At 41.8% G+C, this 18,773-nt stretch overlaps 1 protein-coding gene across 3 annotated transcripts; it reads right to left on the minus strand.

The window, feature by feature from the left end:
- Positions 1-426: 426 nt before the first annotated feature.
- Positions 427-17,125, minus strand: VDAC2 (voltage dependent anion channel 2). Of its 3 annotated transcripts, XM_063133191.1 has the most exons (10): positions 17,002-17,125; positions 15,203-15,264; positions 12,424-12,495; positions 10,895-10,944; positions 8,464-8,616; positions 8,329-8,381; positions 6,755-6,982; positions 3,102-3,252; positions 1,918-1,975; positions 427-994 (listed from the first exon to the last, which is right to left on the minus strand). In XM_063133191.1, the coding sequence occupies exons 2-10, from the start codon at positions 15,237-15,239 to the stop codon at positions 903-905; spliced, it is 894 nt and encodes a 297-aa protein (XP_062989261.1). In that variant the 5' UTR covers positions 15,240-15,264; positions 17,002-17,125; the 3' UTR covers positions 427-902. The 3 variants fall into 3 exon arrangements, with proteins under 3 accessions (XP_062989261.1, XP_062989262.1, XP_062989263.1); XM_063133192.1 differs by lacking the exon at positions 15,203-15,264 and having other exon boundaries at positions 17,002-17,124; XM_063133193.1 differs by lacking the exon at positions 15,203-15,264 and having other exon boundaries at positions 12,424-12,508; positions 17,019-17,095.
- Positions 17,126-18,773: the final 1,648 nt, after the last annotated feature.

Below are 18,773 nucleotides of genomic sequence, written 5' to 3' on the forward strand. Positions count from 1 at the left end.
ACATGGGTACATTCTACACTGGGGAAGAATGAATGAATGAATGAATGAATGAATGAATGAATGGATAGAGCTCAGAAAAGCAAGATTAGCAAGAGAAAGATTCGGCAATATTTGCATTTTTCACTCACAGCTAGTTCCACGGATCCACCCTTTCCAAGTTACACTCCTAGCTCATAGGAGCACTCCCCTTTGGTTAGAGGCCAGCAGCCTTCCACCCTTAAGGAATCACTATGCCGTTGCCCCAAATGAAATGTGCTATCCAAAAGGTCTCTCCCAGATTCCGCAAGAAATTAACAGCTTCAGCAAACTGCCAGAACATCAAGGAGCTATAAAGTGCACCTGGAATGGCAGGTAGCTTCACAAACAAAAATTAAAGCTGACTTCAGCTCTACCTCTCAATAACTTAAACATATCTGGAGGCACAAATATGTCTGTGTACTTGTTTTATTCATAATTTTGAATTGCCTTGGGATACCAAAAGTATTTCTAATTAAGGTGATTTTAACAAAACTGTTGACCTTACTTTTCAGAATATCCACTGATCCATTTCGTTTTTTTCAATGGCTATTATCATGTGTTAAAAGAAACATATCATGCACACATTTGTACAGGTTTTCATAAAGTCTATTTCATTATTTGTGGGTAGCGCGTTCAACAGTTAAATACATTTAAATAATGTATTATGTAGTGACTGCACTAATGCAGAATTGAGAACTAGGTAGGTAACCAATTTAAACTAAAAACCGGCTAACAAGTAACTGCCTAAATACTCTGAATACAGCTCTTGTTCTAGGCCATCCCTCCAAGGAGGAAAAAAAAGCCTCCGAGTCACACTGGAATTACATTTTTAAGGCCATGTTCTTCCGATATCCCATTTCCTGTGGCAGCTTTCTTCACACCTTTTAAGCCTCCAATTCTAGGCCAAGACCAAGTTTATGTCCACCAGCATTTATGTTCTTTCCATCGATTACAGCAGACATAGTGAGCTTCACACCTGCAGATTTAACACAACCAGAGGGTTTTAGAGAAAGCATGCTCCACTGTGTACACCATCTGTTCCTAAGTTATTTCTATGCTAAAGGTAGTACGTTAGCCACATCCTAAAGGTAGTACGTTTAGCCACATCCCCAACTAAAACAAAGCCTAAGTTCGGTTGCCCAGGTTCATCCCCTTCTAGCCTCCCCTCCCTTTATTTTCCTCCACCACCATTTAGACTTGAAAGCTCCTCAGGGCAGGGATATATTTTCTGCCTGATTCATGGGAGCTATACCAAGAAAAACTCTGCAGATACACAGAACGAAAGCACAACTTAGGCACACAAAATCCTTTTGACTTGCAAATAGTTCAAAGGTCTTGAGTTATCACGAAGAGGCTGTTTTCCTGCTCACAGGACTGCATATAATTGAAGTACCCAAGAATGCTAACATCAGTTGATAAAGCTTCAAGTCCAAATGACGGGGGACCCACTAAAGGGAAATGCACATTTGAACTTCTCCTCCAAGGCCTTGGTTCTCACTGAGGTGGTAAATGTGTGTGGGTTGTACCATTTCAGAATGCAGAAGAGAGCTCACTTAGTTTAGTATTCCATCATACAATTCCCCCCCCACCCACCCACACACTTCCATGTGACATGCTAGTTTTCTCTCTGCAAGAATTGTTTGTCCAGTCCAGCGTAAAGCCAACTGCAAGAAACATCTGTCATATAACAGTGATCAGTGTCCATTTGTTTTAACAAAGCATAAACTTAAAACAAATAACAAATCTATCCCACAGATCGGAATGCAAGTAAATTGTTTTTGGGAAGTTCTACCACTCTCCTTTTCTGAGAAGTCTTCCAAAATGTTTGCATGCGCAAATCATCTGCATATTAACAAAGATCTTCAGTATCTCCTTACATTCCTATGAAAAAACATTTACCTGGCCTCAGGGTCTGGGAGTAACCAATTCCAACTAGACTAGAGTTGTTCACTTTTGCCTGCAAAACAATAAGAAGCTATTGAAAGAAGAATTCCGGCAATCCTCTTCAATAATCACATAATCCAGTAAAAATACATTTGAATTGATTGAAATTTTCACAAAAAGAATTTACTTACAGGAAGAACAAACTAACTTAAGAAACAACGTGCTAAAAGTTGCAATTTCCAGCTTGTGAACCGCCCAGAGAGCTTCGGCTATTGGGCGGTATAAAAATGAAATAAATAAATACAAAACAGGCTTTTTCATCCCGTTATTGGAAATGACGGAGAAGTAATAGTAACTTCACATTGTGATATCTCTGCTTCCGTGTGGTCAAATGTGTCGTTTTGTAGATTCGCTTTACAATCATTTAAACATTCAAACTTTTAACAGGTAAATTGTGCTTCATGACCAACAAAATTATGAAGAAACCTTCTAATAATTCTAAAGCTAAACTTGCAAATTTCCTTGGCTATATCAGCATTAACACCATGTTAACAGTTACTGTCTTAATCTTATGGCTAAGAGTTGTGTCTGGCCCAATGCAGATAGAAATGAAGAAACTGGGGGTATGCACCCCTCAATAAGTTTGGGACACCTCCAAGTATTTCACAGCCTATTGCTCCAAAAAACAAGCATCGGGTTGAATGGAATTCTATGGTGTTTTGTAAAAGACATTCTACGGGAGGTGTTGGCATATGATTTGTGGTGGTCCAAAAATTTACTGTGGGGAGCACACCTCCACTTCCTTATTAATTTATACATATCTAGGCTACTACTAATATGGGGGTGCCACGCTTCACAGTTATGCAGTTTGCACAATCACCACAGCTTAAACAAGAGCACTATTTACATGCCAATATCTTAGCTCCACAAAGACATCTTGGATACAGGGAAGGAGCAGGCAACTAAGAACAAACAACCCAGAGACTGAGAAAACAAACCATGGTTTGTTCAATTATCTGCCAGATAAATCCTACGTAGGGCAACAAACCATGGCTTAAATAAGCCATCGTCAGCATTTCATGCAAACCTGGTCCATGAGTTCTCTTTCTGGGTTGTTTGTTGTTCCTTCAGGTTAGGAGGGGGAGGGTGGTCTTTTCAGGGTGAGGCTGTGTCTGTAGTTCTGTGGAAGTTATACTTACGGAAATAGAAGCAGTGGGATCCAACAGGTACTTTGCTGCAATTCCAAAACTAGTGCTATTGGTGCCTGCTGTCCAGTGAAGGTTTATAGCACTCTCAAGGTTGTCGCTGACTTTTTGGTAAATTGAGCCACCAAACTCTGACCCATCATTACTGAAAAATATTTTACAATGATTTATAAAGTGATGAAATTTAAAAAAAAACTCATGTGAAAAGGTTTTTTAACATTTCTCACTGCCCAGCAAGTGACTACATTTGATTGGGATTGGGTGTTTGGAGAAGAGATTTTTTTTAAAAAGGTAACCTTGCAGAAACTGCTCAAATAACACAAGTCCAACATTCAGGCGGTCTACTAAATTTCTTTACAGTAATAACATGTGAGGTTCAAGTAAAATTCACACACACACACACACACACACACAGAGCAGCAGCAGCAGCAGCAGCATCCGGCAAGGCGAATAAAAAAAGTCTTCCTTTGGCAGCATTTTCAAAAGTTTGAGAACTGGAGTAAGGCACAGGCTATTACCGTTGGAAAAAGGCAACAAAAATCAATGCCAACGATGGTGCCAACTTCTTTTTGTTCATGAACATTAGGTGTACAGACCACAGCACACATCTGCAGTGTGGTTCTCTCCTCTCCCCATCACCCATCCCCAAACCATGAGCACACTAGGACTGCAGGACCTGGAACTTCCACCCTCTCTTTACCCACTAACCCCCACAGCACCATACACAGCAGCCCAGCGAGAAGGAAGATCCCCTCAACCACTCACTCCTGCTGAGACTAAGAATAGCAGAGAAGCAGCCCGGTGGCAACCTCAAACAGAAACACCACTAGACCAGGCACTCTCTGTCCCCGGTAGGCATGGAGGAGTACAAGAGCACCCTGCCCCAGCCCACCTACTGCCCATCTTTAATGTTCCAGGATGTCCACATAGGGAGCAGTGCTCAAATATGGTCTCTACGTATAAAAGCCAGCGCATGATGGCCCAGTTAGTAGAGTTTAGCTGGAAATGTTGACTGGACAAGTTGAGCCTAGGTGCGTAGGTAATATTCAAACAAGCATCCAGGCACAGGGGCAGGAACACGCACTCTCCTCCACATGTAGGGGCAAGATGGGGGATATATATTATCCAACCTGGCCCCAGGTTTCAGGGTCTGGGCGGAGGAGACAGATAGCTCTGCCAGCATTCATTTCTTTGTCCTCTTTATGGTTTTAGAAAGGGGAGATTTCTCCAAACACGCACAAACTCGTATTATGCAGATGGGAAGCGCATGCACACATCCACTCAATAGGAACCAAGCCGGCAAAAGGAATCTATTCCAGAAAGTACATGCAAAATTATATTTTTTTCTCAAAAATCTTGAAGTACTTTTGTTTGTTATGGTATACTGTTGATGCTAACAATTCAGAATATGGGCAAAACCCTCCATCTGCTAATCACCATTTCTTTTAAGTAACTGAAACTTAATTTCTGTAGGAAGCTATTGGGCTGTCAATATAAGTGGTTGTCAGGCCTGTGTTAATACAATTTGCCCAGTTACTAAGGCACCATAGCCTGCCACTATACAGGATGTTTTATGCAGTAGAGCCCTCTTCAGGTGTTCACTTTTGATTGTGCGAAGGGACCTCCAGAAACATGTGGGTCCTATTTTTGTTCTAGCCATGAGGAAGGAGTTCCCTACTACACAGAACCATATATTTTATACATAACGTTCAAAATACACAGCACAAAAATTATCATGGCCTAATTAACTGCATCCATTCACAAATGCATTACAAACTTTCAACACAAAAAATTCACATATAAAACTCATATATATGTTGAATTATTTGATGTATGGATTGTTTGGTAAACAATTACTTAAAAAAAAAACAGAACCACCCAGTTCTGCACTAGTTAAAAACTCCTTGTCACTATATAGTCACATGAAAATTCCTACTTTGCCTCAGTCTTCTCCCAAAAGCGGGTCTATGACCCGCCTGGAAAAAGTGAAGCAGAAGTTGAGGGGGCAAGATTGCAGTTTTAGATTGATAAACAAATGGTCAAAGAACACCTAATTTCCTTGAATGAGTTCAAATCTCCAGGGCCCGATGAACTGCATCCAAGAGTAATGAAGGAGCTAGCGGAAGAACTCTCAGAACCTTTGTCTATTATCTTTGCAAAATCATGGAAGACAGGTGAGGTGCTGGATGACTGGAGGAGGGCTAACGTTGTCCCTATCTTCAAAAAGGGCAAAAAGGAGGAACCTGGGAACTACAGACCAGTCAGTCTGACATTCATCCCTGGGAAAATTCTGGAGCAGATTAGAAAGAAGTCAATCTGTAAACACCTTGGAAGGGTGTTCGGAGGAGGGCAACCAGGATGATCAGGGGTCTGGAAACAAAGCCCTAGGAAGAGAGACTGAAAGAACTGGGCATGTTTAGCCTGGAGAAGAGAAGATTGAGGGGAGACATGATAGCACTCTTCAAATACTTAAAAGGTTGTCACACAGAGGAGGGCCAGGATCTCTTCTCCATCCTCCCAGAGTGCAGGACACGGAATAACGGGCTCAAGTTAAAGGAAGCCAGATTCCAGCTGGACATCAGGAAAAACTTCCTGACTGTTAGAGCAGTACGACAATGAAATCAGTTACCTAGGGAGGTTGTGGGCTCCCCCACACTAGAGGCATTCAAGAGGCAGCTGGACAACCATCTGTCAGGGATGCTTTAGGGTGGATTCTACAATTCTATGAAAAGCAAAACCCAGAGTACTATTCTTCACTCCCAAGGGAATTTCACTAACCTCCATTTTTATAATGAAGGAAAAATTGAAAACACAACTATAATAAAGGAAGAAATTATATGTCCTCATTCAATCGTCCTGAAAACAGTCTCCCAAGCTCCAGAATCTAGTTACTTTCTTTACTTAATAACATTTTTTTTGTCTTCCTGAATTTTCTTGTGATGAAAATTATATTGAAAGTTTGTAATGCATTTGTGAATGGATGCAGTTAATTAACCCATGGTATTTTTGTACTGTGTTTTTTCGATGTAAATGTATAAACTTTTATTATGTGGTTCTGCATTTTAGGTAGCCCCTGAAGAACATGTTTATCTCCAAAATGTTAGGTGGACTGGCACAAAATCAAACTTTTATGATTTTGTGTCACTTTGTTTTGGATACTGAAGGGGCCACACTCCAATTTGGGAATGGGAATCTTGATCAGTCAGTGAATACCTGCAGAGTGCTTACATAATGATGCAAACCTGAACATCACGTACACACTCTCATAAGATACTGGGTTTTACTAAATAATACCCAGTTGAAATTGTGTGCAAAAGAATTTGTCACTGGAGCCTGAAAAAGTTATGAATGACCTGAAAATAAAAATCTCTTTTCCCACAGCATACCAATAATGAATATATGAACAAACTGGTAAGTAATTTCTCACGATTCCTATGTTATAGAATAATGTTTAAAAGGTTATTTTTGCTGTTCTAGGTCTTCAAAATATTTTCTGATAATTAAGCACTCTGCAAATAAGCCCTGCATAGTGCAGGCATGTCCAATACGACAGCTCCATTAATCAATTACTTTCTCAAGTGTGAAGGTTTAAAATTCCTGGGCATCTTTATTAATTGCAACATGATCAAGCTAAGTTTAATACTTACACGTTGGCATGCATCTGGAAGTCTCCGGTCTTGTAACCCACAGCAAAGTTATTTTTTGTCAACTTGGATTTGGCACTATCAAAGGTCATTTGGTAACCAGCAAGCCAGCCCTCATAACCCAAGACAGCTGTGCCATGAATGGCAGGTCCAGCAAAATCAAAGTCAACATCACACCCAAGGTTTATGCATTCACGCTTATAAGCAGATTTGATTTTGCCACTTTTCTTTCTGAAAAGAGAAATTCTGAAGTAAGATTTGTTCTCCCCCTGGAATGCACAAATTATACCAAGTCTCATCTTTAGCAGGGAAATAAAAGATGTCCACTTCGGGCCAGACCAAAGTGTAAGTACTCATTATTAGACTAAGTGCAGTGGTCCATTAGAGTACTGGAAAGGACAGGCACAGCAACTGTAATTAAAGGATGACATCTGTACTTTTAAGGGAAAAGAGCCTCACATGCATAACCGAACACTGGAGTGGGCAAGTTTTTCAGTATCAATCCTTTGCATCCCCAGGAAGGGCTGAGAAAAACTCCTGTCTGAAACCATGGAGAACCCCTGAAAAGTCAGTGCAGACAATACTGAGCTAATTGGAACAACGGGCTGACTTGGTAAAAATACTTTTGAGACACACAAGAATGGAAGCCCTTGAAGGGTGCAAAAAAAACCCCCAACAACACTTGATGCAGCCTTTTAAGTGGTTTTATACAGAATTTTGGAATCAACAGTTTGAACAAAGATTAAGATAGGCTTCTTCCCTTGCATCCTTTTTTCAGATAACATTTTTTTGCTATTACATTTTACAGCTACTATTATGATAAGAAAGCAAAATTCTGTGATTCCAAAGAAGACAACAAAAAGACCACAAAGAGATAAGAGCTCTATTCTGACTCTAACAGGTATCTAGAGAAGAAAGGAATCTTCTGCCAAATTAGATTAATAGCCACTGGTGCATATCTTTGCTGGCTAACCTTTGGCACAAACCCTGTATCTGCTGGGGACATACTTCTACTATTACTGCTCACTTATAAAATACCTAACATTTTCTAAGCACTATATAGAAATTAAAAGATAAGAGAGTGACCCTGTTCGGATGTAACAGTGGTGTCTGGTGGCAAATCCTGGGTTAATTAACCCACAACATGTGAGGACACGTACTGCACCTAAGACCCTTCCTGCCACATTCAAGGATTGTTTCCTTGACATCCCAACAAAGGCACTAGGGGTTGTTTGTGGGTTAAAAAACAAACAAACAAGTTAACCTAAGAACAGCCCCGAACTCCCTTGTTTGGACATCACAGAAACAACCCTTGATTGTGGCAGTGTGAGCAATCAATTTGTGGGTTAAGTAAGTTGTGGTTTGCCACAGGAATGTCCAAACAGGGCCTGCAGGCTCACAATCTAACAAACATGAAGTAAAAGGAATATGGAAGGAAGAGGAAAGCAAAAAAAAGTACACATACAGTATGAGTCAAGCCAATGAAGTCTTCTTCAATAAGTATTCATTAATCCATCTCTCACTTTGCATATCAACTATTTGAAATATGGCAAAATGCTTAGAAGGAAATAACTTACCCAGTGTTTGGTGAGAAAGTTGTATCAAATGTCAACTTCAAACCTTTGGCAAGCTAGTTTAGGGGGAAAATGGTATTAATCAAGAGGTATAAGTGCATTAATTTTAAAATTTTCTGTAAATCTAAACCCAGTTACCTGATCTTCAATTGCCATTTCTGTTCCCAGAGTGTTATCTGTGTTCCATTTTTCTGTGAAAGTTACACCATACTCAGACCACTTGTATTTGGTCTGCAAGCTTCCATTCACTTTCCCTGTGTCAGTGTTTGATGAACCAGATGTTGTGAACTCCTATAAAGACAATGCAAGTACAGGGCTTTTTAGTTCAATGTAACGAAAGGAAATGCAGAGAGGAGGAGGATCGCTAAGTCTCAAATATCTTTTGCTTAGAAGTAAATTCAGTTTTATTGCCATTTCATTTGAATTCCAGTGCCATTTACAATGATTTACTAAAATTTGGAAGAACTAGATAATCTATCCTTATTATGCTCAGGTGACACCACAGCAAGGGTTATAAAACACGTGCACTCCTGACAAGAACAGGGCAGCAAATGCACTGAATGGGGCCATTCAAATGTAGCTCTAAAAATGGGTACACAATCTTTTGGGGCCTTCAGCTCTTCACACTAGCAGCAGCGGCGGCAGAGCGATCTGTATGAGGATCACCAGGAGAGCCTCCTCTTTCCCCGGTCTTCTGCATGCAGATGGCTCTTTCTCTGCTCATGCTCCCAGCGAGGAAAGAGCAGCCTGTAACAGGACCACAGGGGGGACTGGATGGAGAGAAAGCCAGCAAGTGGTGGCTCAAGAAGCAGCAGCACCAACTACAATGGTACAATCTGTGGGAAATCAGCGGGGGGAATTTGGCGACAAGGGGTCCGGGCACCCGGGGGGTGAGGCTGTGCATGCCTGTGCTAGTATCCAGAGACAAGAGTTAAGGTAAGTAACTATATTTACAAAACCATGTCACTAACAGTTAACATCTCAAATGTTAACCTCTGAAGTTAAACTTGCAAATAAACTACTAACCACCATAGAGTATACAAATATAAACAGAGAAATTTTATAAAAACACAATGACAAAAACAGGTCAAACACGTTTCGACAGAATTTTTGGGCCTCTTAATTTGAGTCAGCCTGGTCTAATACATATACAGAAGCTCAGTTTATTTAGGTATGTTAAAATACTATACTATATATTGAATATTGGGCCTAATTTTTGAACCATGGTTTTCAGTGTTCTTTTCCCCACCCCCACTACAGTTTGCTTAATTTGTTTTTCCATGTTTTAAATCTTTCAGGGGTCACTGAAGAAGACACTTCTGTCGAAACGCGTTTGACCTGTTTTTATCATTGTGTTTTTATAAAATTTCTCTGTTTATATTTGTATACTCTATGGTGTTTACTAGTTTATTTGCAAGTTTAATGTCTATTTCGGATGTTAACTGTTAGTGACATGATTTTGTAAATATAGTTACTTACCTTATCTCTTGTCTTTGGATACCAGCTTGTTTTGGTTAAGGTTTATACCCTTTTTTGGAAATAGCATGCCCGCACTAGACCATGGTTTCGCATCCCAAAAATGAATAGGCAGGAGCCTCAGGCTTATGCACTCCCTCATCCCCTTGCACAGCAATTGGTAACTACTAGTTCTCATTTGCAGGAAACCATATTCTGCCTCTTCAGACAAAACTGCAAATAAGTACCAGGAGTTGCTAAATGTTATGTGTAAAGGGAGGACGTAAGGAGAGGAGAAAGCACACAGGCCTGAGGCTCATGCATGCTCCTTCTTATAATACCTCATTGCCTAAATGACCCCAATGAACAAGCTACATAGTTTGGGGTCTGAGATGTTAAGATATACAATCAAAGCAATCATAAAATAGCCAATGATAAACATAATGACTTAAATCTTCCGATCCCCAAGACCACGATTTGGAAAATAAGAAAAATAATATTTCATCCTTCACTACTAGGTTGTTCTAACCACTGTTTGCCATGACATACAAATCAAGCATCTATAGTAAGCATCAACCTTCCAAACCGCAGCTTGCAAATCCATTTGAAACTATAGTATGGGCATTAACATTAGTTTGCCCAATTTGGACACCACTGCAAACTAGGAAAGAGGGAGGAAAGGAACTGCAAGGGGGGGAAAGAGGGAGAGGAGGAAGAAAAGAATGAGCCCATCGTACAACCTCATTCAGTTGTTATGTCAGAACATGACTCTTATGCTTCAACTGAAGTGTTTAACAATGACAGGAAATGATACTGTTCCTTAGTGCAAAATGTTCCCTTTCTCTTTCAATTCCATCTGCTTGTAATGCCTGTTTATAATGGGAAAGGAGAATTGCAAGGTAGCCCTTCAAGGAGGCCTTGGGAGGCTCTGAAATCAGCTTCACACGCCAGTTGCTGGTGAGGGCCCAGAAAAGCTGGGAAGGGTTACAGGCACCTGGAGATTTGGGAGGACTGTGATTTTATCTTTTGGCTAGGGAGGTGTCCCTGGAAAAAAGAAAAAATTACAACCCTCACAACTTCACAAATTATTAACTGTTGCATTGTAAATACTTACCACTCCACTCGCAGATTTCGTTTTCACATCCAATGTCACCTGGCCAAAACCTTGAGACACAGAACTGAAATTAATACAGCACTTTTTCACAGCACACCAATCTTTCAAGCTGATAATACTATAGTTTGAATATAATTCCAGGCAGAGTCATGAAAAAACTTCACACTACTCTCTTCCTGGTTACGTTACTGCTACACTTAACATGGTTCTGATGTCAGAATCTGTTTTAAGATCTGCTAAAAAAGCAAAGGCAGAATCTCTTCACTACAATATAGGTTTTGGAAAGTTTGTTTCTTAATTATAGTGATCATAAACATTATCCCATTGAAACAATTGACATTTTGATACAATAAATTATTCTAGCAGTAACAGGATGAAAAGCTATAGTATATGTTCTTCATACACATCCTTGTTCCCAGAACAGATGGGAAACAAATGAGACTTCTCATCTGGGAACAGGAATAGGACAGAGATCTGCCATCAAAGGAATTTACGCCAGGCCCATGGCTTCTAGTGGGTGGGAAAGCATTTCCAGAGTAGGCCGAGGAATTGCTTCTTTCCAGTTTAAAATCAAATTTCCCATTGATACTACTTCTTATATTTCCTAAACAATGGTGCAAATCTGACCACTAAACCATGTTAATGTACAACTAAATGGTGTATTATTTACTCTGTTGTTTCTGAGCTTTTGTAAAACTATGTACATGCAAATATCATTGGAAAAAAGTAGCAACACTTTCAGAGTACATTTTGTCTAATTGCTTTGGAATGCTGGGGCCATGTGGGTGCAGTTAACAGTCCTCTGTCAAGTGGCATTCAAGCCACCAAGACCTCAGCTGCTGAAGACTGGATCCCCTCCCTTTCTTGAACTTGACCGCTGCTATTCCAGGTGTTCTACACTCCCCAAGGAGGACCCACTCCCAGTTTGAGAACTACTGATTTGTGGTAAAGTTCTCCTCACTGGGCATCAAAAACCCTACCAACACTAGTGGAAAGGAATATTGTTCCCCTATCTCCCACCTCTTGCTCCAGTCAGGACAAACATTTTCTAGGTTGGGTGGGAAGGTGGAGCTCACACTTTGCTATAGCAACTACCCATATTCCCTTCAAGAGACCTAACCCCATACTTGAAAACCATAGTACTAAAATAATAGGTGGTTACCTATGATCCTTTCTAATTGTCCCCAAAGTAGCACATTTAGTATTTCTACTACTCTATTGATCCTTGGTATGGCTCCACGGTGCTAAGAAGCTCAATTCTTTTTATTTTGAAGAGACAAGCAAAAGCAAGTCTTCGTCCAAACTGGATGAACTAAACTAAATGCTACAAAAATCAACAGGAAGTTCCATTATGTCTCACGAAGATATAAACTGAAAGTATACATTATATTTCAAACAACTTTCTCTATATCACAAGGAGAAAAGCAGTAATATAGTATGGGTTTAGGGTTTGTCAGTAACTGTAGCATATGGACAATATTGTGTTAGACTTGGGACAATACCATATTCTTTACAAATATTATTCATACCAAATCCTTTGTTGAAGACATCTCTGGCAGACTTGCCAAGATCCACATATGCTGGCGGGATAGCCATTGGAGCTAGAGGGAGGCAGTAACAGACATGTTAGCATTGCAATAAGACAACATACACATATTAATTCGTTCCACGCCTGCTGCATTTTCAAACAGCAATTCATATACAGGATGGTTAGGCACTCCTGTCCTAAAATTTAACCTACATATTATATTTAAAAAGAAATGAGTCTGAGGTACAGTAAAACAGGACTGGCAACCCAGAATTCCATTTCTAACTACCAGGAATTGCAAATTTAAGATGACAGAAAATATCTCATTTAGAACAACATATCCAGATGTTTTATGAATAATCAAGATACATTTTTTCAACTATAATAGAAAGCCTCTCCTGTGACTCCTTTCAGAAAGTGAGATATACAAAACCCAAATATGGTTTTTTAATTATGAAAGAATACATGCTTATTTAGAACCAAGTTTTGCCCATGTGTCCCTTGTAACTCATATTCTGTTTTATGGCTATTCAAGGGTTGTTCAAGCCTCGCATAAGCCATGTTTGCTGAGTTTGCATGACATGACTCTCTGAATGGAGGCTGCATATGCAACCTGGCACCCCCAGGCACCACAGCTCATCTGCAGCATGTCGTCTGAATCTAGTCAATATAGAACACCATTTAAGCAATTCTTGATATATTTTATAGAACCCTTTCCCCCATACCACACATAAAAATCCTACAAATTAGATGTTCACATCTAACTACACCACAAGTCAATTTCACAACAGATCTCACTAACAGATGAAAATCTAGTCATATAGTCCAAGTAAACTCCAAAATCCTCTTTCTTTATTAAGCTCTGTTACCACACAAGAGATCTGTGGGCAGGGAACATAACGTTCTGCAATACATATAACATGAATCTGATGTCACATTTAGCTTGCATATTATTAAAAACAGAGCCATTTGTTATTCAGCTTATAAAGTCTTGATGTGCAGATATCAAAATGCAACATGATGTGAAAAGCTTCATCTGATTTCTGTGCATCACACCACTAGACCAGTTATTTTCTCATCATTTGGCAACCCTGGCACAACTAGATGATGAGACCCTATTCAAAGCAATGGATTTCTCATTTTAGGAGGTTTCGAATTCAGTAAGTACTTTGAACCACACATTTAAAGGAAAGTCCTCTGAACTCCAAGGCTATATAATTAACAGCTTTCTGTCAAAAGAGTTGTTGTGTATAAGAATACTTTCCAAATACAGCTACTTTCAGAGTTTGAATAGTTAGAGTTTAAGTATTACTATCATTTATAATTTAATTATATTTGTGTTTTTATTTTATTGCCATTCACCCTGAGAGCACTGCTGAAGCACAAGACATAAATGTACTAAATAAGTGATTTTTTTAAAACCATAATACCAGCTTGAAATATGAAGTGGAACAAGAGGAATTTAACATAAATGTAACATTACAAGTATTCCAACTCCTCTGCAATGTTCACCTGACTAATAAGGCACCTGTTTCCATGTCTCACCTGTTTTGGGTATAAAAATATTAATCCTCATGGCTCTATGTGCAAAAGAAACTCTCACACTGACTGGAAGCATCCCATATATTGAGGCCCTAATACATCAGGCAGTCTAGATAAAGGTATCCCAGATCTTTTCTGCAATCTCTGGGTTGCACTCCATCTTCTACAGTGAATACAGCCACTGCATTCACCACCTTTGTGACATGCTACTTTTATATTTTGACTGAAAGTATCTACGTTTTATTTGCACATTAAAACAACACGCGTTTGCAATGTCTAGTTTTATCAACCGTGATAGTAACTGGGCTAGAGAAATGACATCTTTTTAATCCAGTAGGATCAACAGCTGGAGACCGCGGGACAAACTGAGCCAGATTCTCTTCTCCTCCTCTCGGTTGCCAATTCAGAAAATGTAGTGGCTGTGGCAATCCACTTTGGGGGATAAGTAGGGCCCTGGCCCAAAATTCCTCTGACAATGTTATTAACTAGGACTCTACGGGCGTAATCAAAAGGAACGGTATCGTCTTTTCCCCCTCCAGTCTGTAACGAAATTTTAAAAGCCATCCTAAATACCACTCTCCCAGTTTCAAAAATGTTGACAAAGTTTGTCAAACATACATTTGCAAGAAAAAAGCACAAGGTGTGCCAACCTGAACAGATATTAGTTAGTATGTTCCACTGAAACCAATGGAAACAATAGGGTGTCAGTCATAAGAAAATGAAGCAAGTGGCTGCACCTCCCAATTCCAGTTATGTAGTGACCCCTAGAGACTGAAGGTCAACAGGAAAAAAAAATCTCTTTGCTAAATCCAAGCATAACCTCACTAAGTGCAGACAAGTTTATGATGATTAAACCATAAGTTATGAAGATGACATTATTTTGCTGCACCTTTCCCTGAAGTTATTATTTCAATCTGCTCCACACCCTTATCTTAAAGCACCACAAAGGAATTCTTAGAAGGCTTTGCAAATATCTACAACTCCAATCTAGTAAGCAGTTCATGCAGAGACACATAACAGATAATAGAAAGACTACAGTTAACGCACATGTTTAAGCAACTTGGCAGTACCTAGGTTTATTTCAAATAGTTAATAATAGTGTTAAGGGTGAACAACCTTTTCTGACTATAGATTATCTGCTGTGTTAGATATTAGTCTGTCTTTAAACCTTACTATAACTTATAAAACTGTTAGTCATGTTACTTCAACATTCTTACTTAAAAACTTTCCCTACTTACGTCTTGGTGGGCGCTGACATGCTGGATTAAAAGTCATAGCTACTTAGTCCAATTTAGAGAATCTATAAAATGGGGGAAATTACATTAAAACTAAACTATGCACATTTAGGATTACGATTAACAACTCTCATGGAGGATAAAACAATATCTGCAGTGGGGGTTTTTTGGGGGGTGATGTACTCATAGGGAGTTGAAAATGAGAACCAGCACACTTCACTACTGCAAGGTGAACTCTTCCATGCGGCCATCTTAGGGAGGCAGTTGTGACCCTCTCTCTCCCTGCTGCTACTGCCTACTTTATCCTCACACACTAAAACACCCTCCCTCCCCCTCTTTGCAAAAGTACGCCCTGCAGGAGCTGGATTTTGGAGGCTGCAGCGGCTGCAAAGGAAATGACAGATATTAACTTTGGCCAGGATCAAGGATGGGTGTGGAGGCAAGAAAGAGGAGAGAACAATTAATATTACTGCAGGAGAACTTTGCTAAGAAAAGCAGACTAAAACAAACACACCTAAAAGAGCAAACAAGCTCAAAACATTGAGGGAAACGGGACAAGCAGGCAGAGACAATCGGACAAAGCCTCTACTGCTGCTACCTCCCCGCCACCCCTTCCAAGTCTGCAATTTATAGGCACTTACTTGGAAATCCCACTAAACTCAATGGGACTTACTCCCAAACAAACATGCATAGGACCATGCTGAATGTCCAGGTGCAGTGGGCTGGGGTGGAGAGAAGAGAGCGACAATAATAGCGCAAGCAGCACTTTGCAGACAAAAAAAAGTAGGTTATACACCAGCCTTGCCCAACCTGATGCCCTCCAGATGTGTTGCACTACAGTTCCCATAATTCCACAGCCGGAGGGGCCCTAAACTGGGGGAAGGCTGTTATTCATGTACACTGTAGAAAGTGGGGCAGGAACCAAGATGAAGTCGTAACAGGAAATGGGATAGTGCTGAAAGAATGTCTTTCCCCTTCCAAATACCCTTCAGGCAAAGGAGCCTGACCAAGATTTGTACCAACTTCCCCATAGGAGGGAGACAGAATATTTGAAAGGGGGGGGGAGAGAAAGAGAAAAACGAGTCAGGCTTCAGCATTTCTCTCCCCATATTGCATCCCCACTCATGGAACAGTGTAATTGATCCGACTTGGACAGGAGGAGACAGCAGCCGTGGAAGTCCAGAAGCCCTTCTTCAGTCCCACCATCTTCACAGGCGCTCTCGGTGGGAACATGGGAGAGGGCCTTCTCGGTGGCTGCTCCAGTGCTCCGGGACTCTCTTCCCGGGGAAGCTAGGCTGGCTCCCTCCTTGATGGGCTTTCGGAGGCAGGCTAAAACTTCTTTGTTCCAGCAGGCCTTTGGAGAATAGTCTGGCCCTCCATCTATGTTAATGTCTTATAATTTTGTTGTGTATTTTAAACGTTTATGTTCTCTCCCCCCCCCCACTCCAATGTACGTTTTAAACTTTGTAAGGCCGCCTTGAGGCCCAGAATTGGGCAAAAGGCGGGATACAAATAAATAGAAGAAGAAGAAGAAGAAGAAGAAGAAGAAGAAGAAGTAGTAGTAGTAGTCCACGAACTCAGCCTTGCGCAAAGCCCCTCCCAGCCCAATCAACTTCCTAAGATAAAGGGGGGAGGAGAGAGATGGGGGCCACATTGACTGCCCTGAACTCTGGCGCAAGGTAACATGCAATGGCACTCTCACTGAACATGCAATGGCACCCCCTCCCTCCGCCGCCCTGGAAAGCGGGTCCCTCGCCCAAGTCCCCTCCCCTGTTGTCATGGTAACAGACCCCCCCACTTACCTCTCTAGACGGGGAAGGGGCGAGGAGTGGGGGTCCGTTCTCACCCACGCGCGCTGCTTCTTCCTCCTCCTCCTCCTCTCTCGCCGCGTGAAGGCCGCGCTGGAGGGCGAAGTGAAGGAGACACCTCGCGCTCGCCGCCCGCCTGCGCACAAGGACCCCCACAACGATCGAGGGCTGTCCTCGCCGGACGCCTGCGCGGAGCCCGCTCTGCCCCCCCCCCCCCGCTGCCACGAGGCGGCGCGCGGCGGATCGGCGGCACGAACGGTCACCGCTGAGAGGGCGGAGAGGGAGGGCGCGGGACGTGACCAAGCGAAGCAGGCACTGAAGTAGAAGGCCCGCTCGAGAACCAAAGAGGGGGTGGGGGAGTGGGGCCTCGGTGGCAACCGCGGCTGAGGGGAGGCGCGACAGAAGGGGCGGTGCCCTGGGAGGGGGGAAGCCCGGCAGGAGTGACAGCCCAGCGGGAAGAGCGGAGGGCGTGGCGAAAGGAGAAAGGGAGGGAGCGGGGGCGGGCAAGCAACAGCCGCGGAGGAAGGCGCTGCTTCGGGGGAGGGGGTCACGTGCCGCAGCCTCAGGGCAAAATATAGGCGCATTCGGGAAAAAATATTAATATTATTATTATTACAGGCAAGTAATAGCAGGAAACTGGAAGACAGTTCGGATGCTGACAGCATCACTGTGGAGAAAGAAAATCTGGGACGTCGCAATAAAGGAAAAGTTGACACAGAAGTTAAGATAGGGTGACCCTGTGGAAAGGAGGACAGGGCTCCTGTAGCTTTAACAATGGCATAGAAAAGGGAATTTCAGCAGGTGTCATTTGTATATATGGAGAACCTGGTAAATTCCCTCTTCATCACTACAGTTAAAGCTGCAGGAGCTATACTAGAGGGACCAGATTTAAAAGAGGGCAGGGCTTCTGCAGTTTTAACTAGGGTGACCCTATGAAAAGGAGGACAGGGCTCCTGTAGCTTTAACAGTTGCATAGAAAAGGGAATTTCAGCAGGTGTCATTTGTATATATGGAGAACCTGGTGAAATTCCCTCTTCATCACAACAGTTAAAGCTGCAGGAGCTATACTAGAGTGACCAGATTTAAAAGAGGGCAGGGCTCCTGCAGCTTTAAGTTCCCAAAGTGGGCAGTACTTGCATAGGGGGTGTTAAGAGACGGGGGCGCTAAAAGGCAAAGGGGAGGCAGAGGGGCGCTCAAGGTGGTCTTTTCTGAGAAGCGCCTCTCCAGAAGGTCTTAAAACCCAGGGACATTTTTATGGGGGAAGGTAGTTTGGTCCCAAGCCATGTAGGGAAGAATCCACACAGGTATTAATACCGTTTAAGAAGAGTCCTTTTAACGGTGAATTGAAATGTTTCAAAAGCACCAAAATGCTAATGAAGAGACAAACCCTGCTTGGTGTGCCCCGCCACGCTGGCTGCAAAACAGAGGCGTTCACTCTCTTTTCCCTCCCTCCCTCAGCAAGCCTGTGGCAGGTGCTTCCCATTTAAAGGGGCCGCGTGCAGTACAGCCCCTTTTTCATTCTCAGCTCCTCTGCCCAGCCGCAGCTACTGCTGCTCAGCCTGGGCACCCAGACCAGCAGGATCCAGGGGAGCACATCCCTTCAATTATGTTTAATTGAATAAAGTAAAAAAATGTAATTGGATTTTGAATAAATATTCAATTAATTGCTACTGTTTTGAATTTTATTGTTATTATCTTCCTTAGTGGGTCGTTGAAAACCGCTATTCTGAATAATTATTTTTATAGTGTAGGGTAGGGGGCACTGG

The sequence above is a fragment of the Elgaria multicarinata genome, chromosome 8 (genome assembly GCF_023053635.1).
Source record: "Elgaria multicarinata webbii isolate HBS135686 ecotype San Diego chromosome 8, rElgMul1.1.pri, whole genome shotgun sequence".
Taxonomy (NCBI): Eukaryota; Metazoa; Chordata; class Lepidosauria; order Squamata; family Anguidae; genus Elgaria; species Elgaria multicarinata.